The 13,847-nt window shown below is 34.1% G+C and overlaps 1 protein-coding gene across 7 annotated transcripts in view; it reads left to right on the forward strand.

The window, feature by feature from the left end:
• The first annotated feature begins 3,824 nt into the window (after positions 1-3,824).
• kiaa1549lb (KIAA1549-like b) overlaps positions 3,825-13,847 on the forward strand; it is a 238,743-nt gene continuing 228,720 nt past the window's right edge. For all 7 annotated transcript variants that reach the window (XR_012394355.1, XR_012394354.1, XR_012394356.1 and 4 more), the window contains exon 1: positions 3,825-4,229. Coding sequence is in view for 4 of the 7 variants with exons in the window: in XM_009293641.5 (XP_009291916.1) it covers positions 4,061-4,229 (169 nt within the window). In the remaining 3 variants the exon portion in view is untranslated. The remainder of the gene's footprint in view (positions 4,230-13,847) is intronic.

A 13,847-nucleotide genomic window follows, 5' to 3' on the forward strand; every position in this document is an offset into this window, starting at 1 on the left:
CAACAAGAACGGTGGTGGTGGGGTTCATAATATTCACAATGGTATTTTATTAGTTGTTGGTTTAACCATGGATGAGATAATGGCTTCTATGTTATTTTCTTTTCAATGACATTTCTTGTCACATGTTCAAAAACAACAACCAATATTGCATGTCTATAATTTATATAATGGGTATAATTAAACAATACTTTCACTATAATGTAAATTAGAAGTGTAATAGAAAAAATATATATTTTTGCGCCATTTTGAATTTTACTCGAATACAAATACAAATACAAATACTTTTCCCCCCTCAACAAATACAAATACAAATACAAATACCGGCTGCTCCGCACATCCCTAATATATATATATATATATATATATATATAATTAGAATATGATTAGAATAGGATCATACAAATACAAAGAAACATCAACCAAAAATACAAAAAACAAAAACAATATAGTCAGGTACTGGTAGGTGTGCGTGCGTGTGTGAGCGCGCGTGTTTAACGGTAACTTGGTGGACATGTCATTAGGGACAAAAACAGTCAATAAATGAAGCAAGTATCATAGATATAAATTAAACAGAAAGAAACCAGTCAGTGGTAAGGAGTAACAACAATGCTTGTAATGTATGATAGTAATAATGGCAGAAAAATAAAGGACAACAGTAATAATAACTGACAACAACCATAGTAATAAATAACAAGTACTAGACCAACTACTACTACAGAAAGTTACTAATATTACAACTACTACTACTGCTACTACTACAACCACAGTGTCTAGTATTACTGATACAACTACAACAATGACTATTTCTACAACATCTGCTACAACTAATACTACTACAACAACTACTACTACTGAAACTACTACAGCAGTCACTGCTACTACAACATCTACATCTACATCTTTACTACTTCTGATACCACTACACCAACGACATCTAATACTACTTCAATAATCACATCTACAATTGATACTACTACTACTACTACTACTTCTACTACTACTACAACTACAGCAACCTTAATAATGACAATGGTATAAATACTTATAATAATGATAATGAGGAGATAACAGGAGGACAAGTCAAAACAGTAATAATAATGATAATAATAACAAAAGTAATACCATTAATGATAAAAGTGACGAGGTGAAGGGAGGTTGGGAAATCATGTAGAGGACAAATAATAATAATAATAGTAGTAATAATAAATTATAATAATTATAGTAAGTAGGAGAGGAAAGAGGAAAAGAACGGAAAACAGAAAAGGAAGGGGAGGAGTGGAAGAAAAGGAAAGGAAGAAAAGGGAGTCGAAAAATAAAGTGCAGCAAACAAAACAATGAGAATTAAAAAAAAATTATTATAATAATAATTATGAATTGTACAAACCCAAAGTAAAGAATAATATTAAAAAGAAGGATTGAACTAACAGTATGAAGGATTATTAATAACGTGATAACTATAATATACTAATGCTGCTGCTGCTGCTGCTAATAATAATAATAATAATAATAATAATAATAATAATAATAATAATAATAATAATAATAATAATAATAATGATAATTAGGTTTCAATTTTCAAACAAGTGCACATGCTAAAGAAACCTATGGACTTATGAATTAATAGTCAAAGACAATATGATGTATGGTGCACGGTGCGGCTTTGAAACATTTCATACATACAATATTTAATTTTTTTTTTCAGCATTACAGTAATATTCTGTATTCGCTAAAGTTGTTTGTTATTAAAATGCTAGTATGACATTTTAGAAAATACAATTCCATTATTCACTCATTTAAAGAATCAATGGATTCATTTTTAAAGTTTTGTGTTGGGATTTTATGTAGCTGAATAAAGTATTGAATTAAATTCCATATTAAGTAATTTGATTATTTTCAGGCATAGTAATTAGAAAAGTAATACAAACAACTTAACTAGTAACTCATTATGAGAGTTGGTTCACCCAGAAATTAAATTGTCTGGTTGGGGTTGGAGTTAAAATCTGCTGGACACAGAACGGATATTAAGAACCCCTGCTATAGACCATTTCAATGGTCATGTCATTGACCTATGAACATTTCCTGCTTGTTATCAAACTATTTCATTACAGTAAGAGGCAATTCAATCAAAACGTAATGTTAAAACAGCTATCATAACATTAATTATCAATATGTGACTCTTTTTGGATTCTCGGAAGGTTTAAAAATTAAAAGTGCAAAACACAAAATATATAGGGACCATAGTTTGTTTACATCTCTCAAAATGCTTTATATAATGTAAAAAAATAAATAAAAATTAACAGTTCCACACAAATTGAAGTAGATTGAACATAAAAACAGTGAAGTTGTTTCAAATAAATCTGAAGAATTTTGTTGATTCAGTAAAGTAATTTAAATATCAGCAGAAATCTCTCTCTTTTTTGAGTTTAGTAGGAAAAACAAATAAAAATGATGTTTGGTGTTTGTTGAAACTGCTTATTTAAAATGAGTTGAAACAACACAATCCTTGAGTTTTTAGGGGAACAACTTTATGGTTATATGTTCAATCCACTTAAGTTTGTAAGAGTACTAAAAAAATGATTCAAAGATGATTCCTTGGATTTACTATTTTGTTTTTAAGTTAAGTGGTTGTAAACAATGTGTTTGGGTTGTATTTAAATAAACAAATTAAGTTGAAAATTACTACATTTAATTTGTTTGTTTAAAATCAACCCAGATAAATTGTTTGCAACAATTTTATAGAAATTTTTTTTTTTTTTTTCTTCAGTGAACTAATAAGTTATGGAACCCAGCATTTTTTACAGTAAACTATGAAAGTTAACGGTTACAGTTTTCCAACATTTTTTAAAATATCTTTTTTGTTCAACAAAAAAAAGAAACTCATAAGGATTTGAAACAAGTAAAGCGTCAGTAAATGATGACTGAATTTTCAGTTATAATACATATTATTTTACATTGTTATATGCAGGGGCAGATTTAGTGATTTTGGGGCCCTAAGCAATTCCAGCCATGGCGCCCAAAAGTTCTAAAATGCACCTTTCGTACTTTAACATTTTCATTATTATTTTTCTGTTTATTTTTTCCTATATCATTCAATCTTCTTTTCTACTTTTTATAATGATGTAAAATATTAATAACATGAAAAGCATCTTGTAAAACATGAACTGGTCCATGATTGAAAGTGGGGGTTTAAATTAGGCATATAATTATGTTAAAAAAATTTACCCTTATTGATTAAATATTATACAAAACAATGTTATATATAATTTTTTTAGGTATCATTTATACGTCTAGGTATTTATTTGGAGGCCCTCAGATTTCCTGGGGCCCTAAGCAGCTGCTTGCCTTGCTTATTGGTTAAATCCACCCCTGGTTATAAGTCAACAATTTCAGGTTTCCAACATTTTTCAAAATACCTTGTTTTTTTGTTCAACAAAATAAAGAAATTCATTGGTTTGAAACAAGAAAAGGGTCAGTAAATTACTGAATTTTCAGTTTTAGGTAAACCATAATATATAATATTTTACATTGTTATGTGGAAGTCAGCGGTTCCAGGTTTCCAACATTTTTCAAAATATTTTATTTTGTGTTCAACAGAAGAAATAAATTCATAAAGGTGTGAAATAAACAAAAGATCTGTACAGAATTTTCGGTTTTGGGTGAACTATCTCTCTTACCTTTTTAAGTGATTTATTACCCGGTAATACTCTCGGTTGTCCACTAGAGCTTGCACATGTCACAAAACTACATCTCGCTCGCATGCGGGAACACTTTTTTTTTATAAGACAGACAAAGAATTACATGCATCTCTTCTATCCTCCGCTCTCATTATGAGGGTTAAGCAGGACTGCGAGCTTTAGATAAACCAGGCCTCCCCCAAAAACTGCAGAGCTCTCTCGCGTCCCCCTTGTCGCAGTGATGGTGGACTATATGGACATTTCCACGAATGCGGCTCTCTTCTGGCACTTGGAGCGGCGTGACCACCGCACGTCCCACTGACTCGCGGATCTGAGCAGATGTCTGGTCCACTACCGACACCGGGCCACCTCCTCTGCAAACCCAAATGGCTGTTCGCGTGGCTGGGATCTGGAGAGATTTGCGCAGACTGAGCAGCAGCGTCCTGCGCTCTGGAGACTGGAGGAGAGGATGCTCGTGCACAGGGATGCGGAGCGCTAAACTCTCATCTTTAGCAATATTCTTACTTTTATTACACAACGCGCAGGCTTCTGACGGTAAGTCGATGTTTTATTTTTATTTTTATGTTGAACCGACACTTTAAAATACTGCGTTTCCACCCAAGTCTAGTAAAGATTCTTAACATTTATTTATTTATTTATTTATTTATTTATTTATTTATTTATTTATTTATTTATTTATTTATTTATTTATGTATTTATTTATTTATTTATTTATTTATTTATTTATAAAGGAAATATATTTTAGTAGTATTGTTGTCATCTGTATGATGTTTATCAAGAAACTTACGTTTGTGATTTATATACTATATTTATTTTATTTTATAATAATTTTATTATTATTATTATTATTAATAATTATTATTATTACTATTATTATTATTATCATCACCATCGCTATTCATTATGTATTAAAATAAATAATGATAATTATTATTATTGTTATTATTATTATTATTATTATTATATATTTATAATATAGCCAGTCCTGCTGATTGGCATTAAAACAAACAAACAAATATATAAAATAAATAAATAAATAGGCTGGTGATTATCTTGCATCCAAAAGCACATCAGATTCCGATTTTTTTATTCAATCATTCATTATTTTTTTTATTTATTTATTCATTTATGTTTGCTATATATCTATATTTGCGTGCAGTATTGGCCTCGAGATATTTAAATAACCAATAGGCCTACTGTTATTGCTCATTGGTCATTCGAGATGTTTAGCATGCACATTCATAGCATGTGTCCAATAGTCAATGCAATTACTTTGGTTTGACTTTTGTGAAGTGTGTGTGTGTGTGTGTATGTGTGTGTGTGTTTGGTGGAGCGCACGTGAGCTAGCGTCCAGCAGTAACGCAGTGAAGTGTGTAGGCGCGCGCTGATGAAAACTGCAGCTCTACACTCAAGATTGCAGCACCCTATTGTCTTTATAACACGCTTAAACACATATGTGTCCCTGACGTGGCTGCACGCTGTTACAAGCATCGTTTTATTGCATGCGATAACACTGTTGTCCCAAAGCGTGTAATCAGGACTAATCATGTGCTCATACTGCACAGTGGGCGTCATAAATCAACTGGTGCAAAGGAGCATTAAAAACGGTCCACAGCAGCACGGGCTGATTTTTTTAGATGCTGAGGTTTGCTGGTTTAGTAAATGCTGGGAGAGCAGCTGCAGAGATCCTGTATCCTTTGTGAATGAAAGTATGTTGTCTGGGGGACCAAATGTTTCCAAATAAGCACCCACACCAGGTGATTTTTAACGTTTTTTTAGATGCCATACCCGAATATGATTATCCTCATGCAAGTGATCTCCTTCCTACAATGATAGGTCAGTGTATCTTTTGGTCATTGGATTTCCATTTTAAACAGATAATGAAAAATTAGACATTTTTCATTTTCGTTTTAAAATTAAAAAACGAAATTTGAAATCCAATGCGTTTTTTAATTTACAATTTTTGAATTTTAAAAATAAATGAAAAACTGCTTGTTTTCTTTTTCATGGTAAAAAACAGAAAAAAATAATTTACATAATGATTTGTTTTTCATTTTTTATTTCAAATAACATTCATCATTCATTTTCTTGTCGGCTTAGTCCCTTTATTAATCCAGGTTCGCTACAGAGGAATGAACCGCCAAATAATCCAGCAAGTTTTTACGCAGCGGATGCCCTTCCAGCCGCAACCCATCTCTGGGAAACATCCACACACACATTCACACACACACTCATACATTAGGGACAATTTAGCCCTAATTCACCTGTACTGCATGTCTTTGGATTGTGGGGGAAACCGGAGCACCCAGAGGAAACCCACGCGAAGGCAGGGAGAACATGCAAACTCCACACAGAGACGCCAACTGAGCCAAGGTTCGAACCAGTGACCCAGCGACCTTCTTGCTGTGTTAAACAACTCTTATGCTTTTAAGTTTTAAATAAAACACCCCTTATTTTGACATGGCATACAAGCATTAGGTTGCTTTACTAAACACTTTTCTGAAAAGAAAGTTTTAATATTGTTAAATCTATAATACTTCCACTTCCTAAAGTTTTACCACAAATCATTTCAAGTGAGGGAGGCATTAATACAGTTATTCGTTACACACATTTCAATAAGTCATAGTATTTTAAAATAAAAATTAACAATTAATTTCATTAAAAGGAGGCATGCTGCACAAACATCCTGATAACCATCCCGTGTCTTTTAAAAATGGACTATCACTAAGCTTGCAGATGAGTTGTGTGTGTGCGTCATCACCCTGCTATAGGGTCTATCCATAATTTCATATATCCATGTGCAAATATAGCAGCAGATTTTTAATTTATAAATTAAAATTAGTAAAAAAAATCCTACTGCTATCATATATAATATATATCATATATAAATTTTTATAGGACAACACTGCAGAAATGACTCTTTAACACAATAATTGTAGTCAGTGTAAAGTGTTTATAGCAGTGTAAATTTATTGTCCTCTCAAAATAACTGTAAATACAGCCAATAATAGCTGAACCCCTGGCAACAAAATTGAGTACACAAGTGAAAATGTCAAAATTGAGCACAATTAGTCATTTTACTTTCCCTGTGTCATGTAACTCATAAGTGTTATACTGTCACAGGTATCCACAGATAGCAGGTGAGTTAAATTTGGTATAAAAGCTCTTCCACTTTCTCATCCAGGCCACTGAAAGTTCAACATTGCAAACAAAACTCAGACACCTGAAAAACAAATTGTTGCCTTACATAAAGATGGCCTAGTCTATAAAACGATAGCCAACACTCTGGAACTGTGCTGTAGCACAGTGGCCCAGACGATTCAGTGCTTTAAGAGGACAGGTTCTTCCCAGAACAGGCCTCGCCATGGTCAGCCAAAGAAGCTGAGTGCACGTTCTCAGCATCACATCCAAAGATTGTCTTTAAAAAAACAGACAGATGAGTGCTTCCAGCATTGCTGCAGAGATTGAAAATATGGGAGGTCAGCCTGTCAGCGCTCAGATCGTACGCTGCACACTACATCAAATTAGTCTGCATGATTTGTGGTCCTAAAAGGAAACCTCTTCTAAAGACGATGCAAGAAAACTTGCAAACTTGCTGCTGGCATTGGGGAGCTACATTTCATTGAGGGAAACATAAATTCTAACATGGACTGTGACATACTGAAGCAGTTCTCTCAGGAAACTGGACTGCAGAGCAGTGTTCCTGTATGATAATGACCCCAAACACACCTCCAGGATGACCACTGGCTTGCTAAAGAGGCTGATGGTATGGCCAAAAGGTGATGGACTGGCCAAGCATGTCTCCTGACATAAGCCCCATAGAACACCTCTGGGGCATTCTGAAAAGGAAGGTGGAGGAGCACAAGGTGTCAAATGTCCACCACCTCCATGATGTTGTGATGGAGGAGTGGAAGAGAATTTCAGTGGCAACCTGTGAAGCTCTGGTCAACTCCATGCCCAAGAGAATTAAAACCATACTGGAAAATGATGATGGCCACACAAAATATTGACATTTCACATTTTCACTTAGGGGTGTACATACTTTTGTTGCCAGGGTTCAACTTATCCAGCATATGTTTTACGACACGGATGCCCTTCCAGCTGCAACATATCACTGGAAAAACAGAAACTCATTCACACTCATACACTTTGGACAATTTTAGCCTACCCAATTCACCTGTACTACATGTCTTTGGACTTGTGGGGGAAACCGGAGCACCTGGAAAAAACCCACGTGAACACTGGGGGAACATGCAAACTCCACAGAGAAATGCCAACTGATCCAGCCGAGACTCGAACCAGCGACCAAAATCAAGAAAATGTAGCTTTAATTTAGTGTGAAGTACAGGAAAACTATTGGGTTACACTTTATACTCGATTTAAAATGCCCTTGTTATGGAGCACATCTCAGTACTGTCCTAGGTCCCAAGGCTTTTCCTTTTTAATCTAAAATATTTACAATACTAGAAAAAAAAAAAATGTATATATATAAAATACTCATGATAAACCGCTGAGTTTATCTGCATTCAGCTTATGAATAATTTATCCTGTGAGTCAGATTTCAGTAAAACACAGGTAGTTTTGTTTCAAAGAGCATCTCACAAGCGCTTGCAGACACTCAGATGTCTTTACATGTGAAGTGTTCTTCCACATGTCTTCATTGAAGTTGTTCAACCTACTTATCCATCCACAGAATTTGTTCTTTGTAATTTAATGTAAACAAAACAGTTTTTTAGCTGTGGTTTACGCTTCTGCCTGCAGATGCTAGTAATTCTTTTTATATAGTTCAATGTAACCTAGGAGTGTGGTTTTCCCACCCCCTGAATTGATTGACAGCCGTGTATTAACATGTCTCTGTAGTTAGGCATATTTCCACAGAACAGGATTTGTAAAGAAACTGGGATTAAAAGATCTGTTCCAACTCCCTGTGATCAGCTGCACCTGAAGAATGAGTTTACAGGTTTACAGTGCACGTTTGTAATAAAGACAGTAAAATTGCTGTGTAACTCATAAGTGCTAGAATCACCACAGCCATATAGTGTCAGTAAACGTGAGTGTGTGTGTGTTTGTGTGTGTGTATACTGCAAACTTTGTAACGGCATTTGTGTGTGACTCCTCGTCAAAAGATTTGGATAAACTCCACCATAAATACATAATAGACTAATGAGCTGGATTTCTGCTTCATCCTTGTCTGTCTCTGTCACCGACTACTGTTTATCTGACAAATGAGAACAGACACCCACATAGGTGAGAATGGTGGGCAGGGAGAACCAGCTCATTAGCATTTAAAGGCACATACTACAAAAAACAGCTACACTTTGCTCTGATCACAAAATGAGCATATTCTGCATTGTATAATACATAATCTGATGGATGTTTTCAGCTGAATCTTCGCAGACACATTCTGGAGACACCAAAGATTGATCTTATGTCTTGTAAAAGAGGTAAAATAGGAGGCCTTTAAATAAAAGTGAAACCATCGACTAAAAGACTGACCTCCTTCATGTTTACAAATACAAGCACAGTCATTTAGCGCTAATTTCTGGTTAATAATGACAGAATTGACCATTTTAATATGTTTAATATGGCCTTTACTGCACTTTTTTTGAATTTACCAGCCAAGTCGCTCTGCAAGTATTCTAGATAATGTGTGAACTTGGCTGTCATGTGACCTCAAGCAGGTTCTTTGGGGATCCACTGGTGGAAATGTAGATGTATGTAAATGTAAATGTAATGAAATTTCCATCTTAAACATGAAATGAAATGTACCCAAAGAAAAATATTTTATGTTTTACTAATGTTGGCTGGGCGACGCGGTGGCCTAGCAGGTAGTGCTGTCGCCTCACAGCAAGAAGGTTGCTGGTTCAAGCCTCGGCTGGATCAGTTGGCATTTCTGTGTGGAGTTTGCATGTTCTTCCTGTGTTTGCGTGGGTTTTCTCCGGGTGCTCCGGTTTCCCCCCACAGTCCAAACATACTCTATAGGTGAATTTGGAAAGCAAAATTTGTCTGTAGTGTATGTGTGTAAATGAAAGTGTATGTGTGTTCCCCAGTAATGGGTTGCAGCTGGAACGGCATCCCCTGCATAAAATATAAGCTGGATAAGTTGGCAGTTCATTCCGCTGATTAATAAAAGGACTAAGCCGAAAAGAAAATGAATGAATGAATGATGTTGGCCGAGGCACATATTTCCACTGAGCCTGGGCTGCTTTTAAAGGTCCCATACAAACGCACACACAGACAGTACAGAAACTTGGCCCAATTGTTCATGCACTGCTCTGCTGCACTCCATTACACAGCACTCTGTTGTAAAGATGACAAAAGGTTAAATTAAGTAAAATCTTTAGGCTGCTCTGCCTCAGCCATCTACTGATGATTTATTTGAGATCTCCTGTCAAATTGAAGCAGGCAGGGTTTACAGATCACAGAGGTATACACTCAAAAATAGCATTCACTGTTTGTTCAAACTACTTGTTTAAAATGAGCTGCAACAACACAATTCCGTTTATTTTTAGGACAACTTAATTGTTTTATGTTCAATCTACTTAAACTTGTAAAAACTAACAAACTAAATGAATTCCTTTATGTTGGAATTAATCGTGATTATCTACATTTTTTACATTGTAGAATGCATCTTTCAAAATCAGTTTAATTTTAGTAAGACTGCAGTGGAACATTTAATAAATGACAACCGTTTTACAATAGAATTGCAAAGTAAATATGAGACTGTAACTCCAGGACTGCTTTACAAATTCAACATTCCAGATCAATGCATGAAATGTAATGAAGAGATATGAACTCTATATTAGTGTTTATGGAAATTTTCTTTAGTTAAACAATTTTGGGAAAAAGTTCTAAACTTTTATCCATTTTAGTAAAACAGAATATTCCCAAATGTCTAAAACTTCTTTTCTAGCTTAGATAAGAAATCGTTGATTAAATGCAAAACCAGCCTGATCTCACGAGAAAATGTAAGTATTTTACATTTTGACAGTTTAGTGGTTAATTTGTACGCATACGTACAAGTTCAGTCGTATGAAATTGTACAATTTTAAAAAGGAGGCGTGGCACCTAACCCCACCCCTAAACAAAACCATCATTGGGGGATGAGCAAATCGTACTAAAATGTACGAATTAGATTGTACGAATTTGTACGAATTAGCCACTAAATGAAAACGTTACGAAGTGGCGTGAGATTGTGTTGGCAAAACTTATAGCTCATCATTGGAAAAAAAACTAAAGCCCTCTTTTTGAACAATAGAAAAATTATTATACATAGTTAAGAGAAAACCTGAAAAGTTTTTTTAATATATGCAATCCGTTTGTAGTATTTCTGAAGGAGGCTAATACAAATCTTCAGTGTATGTATGCATGTAATGTAATTTAAATGTGAAAACAAAAGCAATGTTTTGTGTTTACAACATATTAGACAAATACAAGTGAATGTATTCATATTTTTTCAAATTATTTAGAAGTAATTCAGTTTTTTTACATTATTTTGAGCTGACGAAATATAATTATCAAAGAAAAATTCAGTACAGTATGTGTGTGTGTGTGTGTGTGTGTGTGTGTGTGTGTGTGTGTGTGTGTCCAGTTGAGAATCTGCTTTAACTGGGTCACTGTGCTGTGAGTGAGATAGATCAGTGTTTGACCTGTTTCAATATATTTCTCCCAAACATTTATAGCATAGGAGAAAGTGATCTTGGTTTTTGCATAGAGGGTTTTTGGGTTGTCATGTTCATCCAAGGCATTAAAAGTCTGAACTTTTTAAGATAAAAACCATTATTATATAATTTCCAATAGGGATGGACGATATTGAAAAAAAATCACAATATTGTTTCATATCATTCAATATTGATACTTATTGAATATTTTAACAATACATTTAGAAATATTATTTTTTGTTTAATTTTTACTTTATTTCAATTTACCAACATTACTAAGGCAGATTTATAGTCAAAAACAAAACCATTTAAACAAAATATCTCATCTCTTTATAATAAAATAAACATAAGTGTTAAATAGACTTATTAGACTTGATAAATAAAATGTTACTAAGTGTGTGCAAGTGTAAAGGTAAATTAACATCTGTAAGGTGTAACCTCAAAATCTGTAAACAAAAGAAATTATGATAATCAAATCTGAGCTTTCAAGTAGAGGAACCAATTATCATTATTCCAATACATATTGCAACATCACAAATTGTAAAGTTGAATGACTATATTACCCCTCAGTGCTAAAAAATCTTTCAGATGGGGTGCTAGTGGCTGGGATGCACAAGAAAAGAAACCAAAAAGCCATTCTGGCGACATCCCTACATCTCCTCACTGCTACTAGCCTCCGCACTCATTTTCACGTTTGATTATTTTTACCAGAAGTGACAAGCGTGAGTGCATGGTTTTCTTCACCATTTTCTAAGGCATTGCTCATAACTAGGCGACTATCAACCGTTTCTCAAATAATGACAAATAGACAAAACATTGCTGCAGCTCCGATGCAAGCTTATGAAGAAAAGTAAAAAGCACTACAGTGTTTGGATGTGCTGTGTTTGGATGTGTTAGTTCTACTTACATAAATTGCGGTTTCATTTGTGGCATTTGGAAAATGTTTTTCAACTAGGTATACCTGGAAACTGGGCATGCATCACCATGTGCGCGTTGCTCCTAGAGTGTTGCTCCCATGTGAGTGTCATGGAAGTCGTGCATCTCCATTGGAAATGCCAGACATACACCATAAGTTTACTGGCATTGCTTCCAAGGCACATGCTCAGCAGCCACATTTTAATAAAACTATAGCCATCATATCAAAACTTCAAACCAAACCTTTTTTTAATCGTTCTAGATAATAGTGTTCTGTCAATAAATACAGATACCGATCCAGTCTTAATTTTAAACTACTAAAATGTAAATAAGAGCCACCTTAAACTGTAGACTTAAATTTTTAACTTCAAAAGTTCACAGAGGATTGATCAAGGTCTCATAATGCGATTCACAACTGCAAAAAAAAAAAAAAAAAAAAAAAAACACTTGTGAATCACAAAATACTTTAATTTACAGATATTTTACAGTATAGATTCACACTTGCAAGGCTCCTTTGCAGCATATAAGCTACTTTACACTACAGTCTGAAATGCTGGATCCTTATTGGTCAGGTGCAAAATTTCAAGGCCAGTTATTCCCCAGTATTGACAATTTTCTAAATAAATGATGTACAATCATCATCCATCTGGGTGTTTGAGGTTGGAACTCCATTACACAGCAGACTCATTTAACATGACACTCAATAACATAGACTGTTCTTAGCTGTGCAAAGAAATGGGATAACCTTTATGCTTTGTGTTACAGAATTAAAAATGCTGAATAATTGTTAAAGCAGTGAGCTCAATTATATATAATTGTTATTTATAGTTTAACAAAGTGATTTTCTATTGACATTTTAATGCTTAGTAAGAAATAATGTATAGAGAAATGAGTCTGTAAAATAACAGAAACAAAGTGCTGGCAGTTTATTTTAAGGGTTTTGTATCATAATATACAACCCCAACTCAGACAATATTTCACATTTTTTTTTATTAGGAGATGGTTTCATTCATTCATGTCTCTCCCCTTGATGAGCTGGGCAAAGTGAATTAAATATTATGATGATCGCTTATAATGATACTCACTTGTGATGGTGCGTTAATGTATTTGTTTATTGACTAATGTGGTATGTGACTACTGGCAGTGTGCCCATATGTGACACCAATAATGAATGCTTACAAAGGATAAACTCAAAGAATAAATCATTGTCAACAATAAATTAAGAGTTCAGATGCAGAAGCCTCTAAATCTGAAATATTGTTCTAAAATAAGCATTTTTTTCCTTTCTGACTTTAGTTATCTTCATTATTTTACTATAAAGACAATGAAAAGAACCTTTGCATTACCATCCACTACCTGACAAAAGTCGCATATCTAAGTTTTAGAAACAACAAACAATAACCTGACTTATACTGTAGTAGGGGATCATTTGGTATCAGAAGTTGCTTATATGAAAGGCAAAGGCCTCAAGATTAAACTTATTTTACCAAAATAAAGTATGATCATGCCTTGATTTTAAATTATTTGATTAGGACAGTAAGGTCTGACTTTGCTTAGACAAAAGTCTTGTCACTTA

The sequence above is a fragment of the Danio rerio genome, chromosome 18 (assembly GCF_049306965.1).
Source record: "Danio rerio strain Tuebingen ecotype United States chromosome 18, GRCz12tu, whole genome shotgun sequence".
NCBI lineage: Eukaryota > Metazoa > Chordata > Actinopteri > Cypriniformes > Danionidae > Danio > Danio rerio.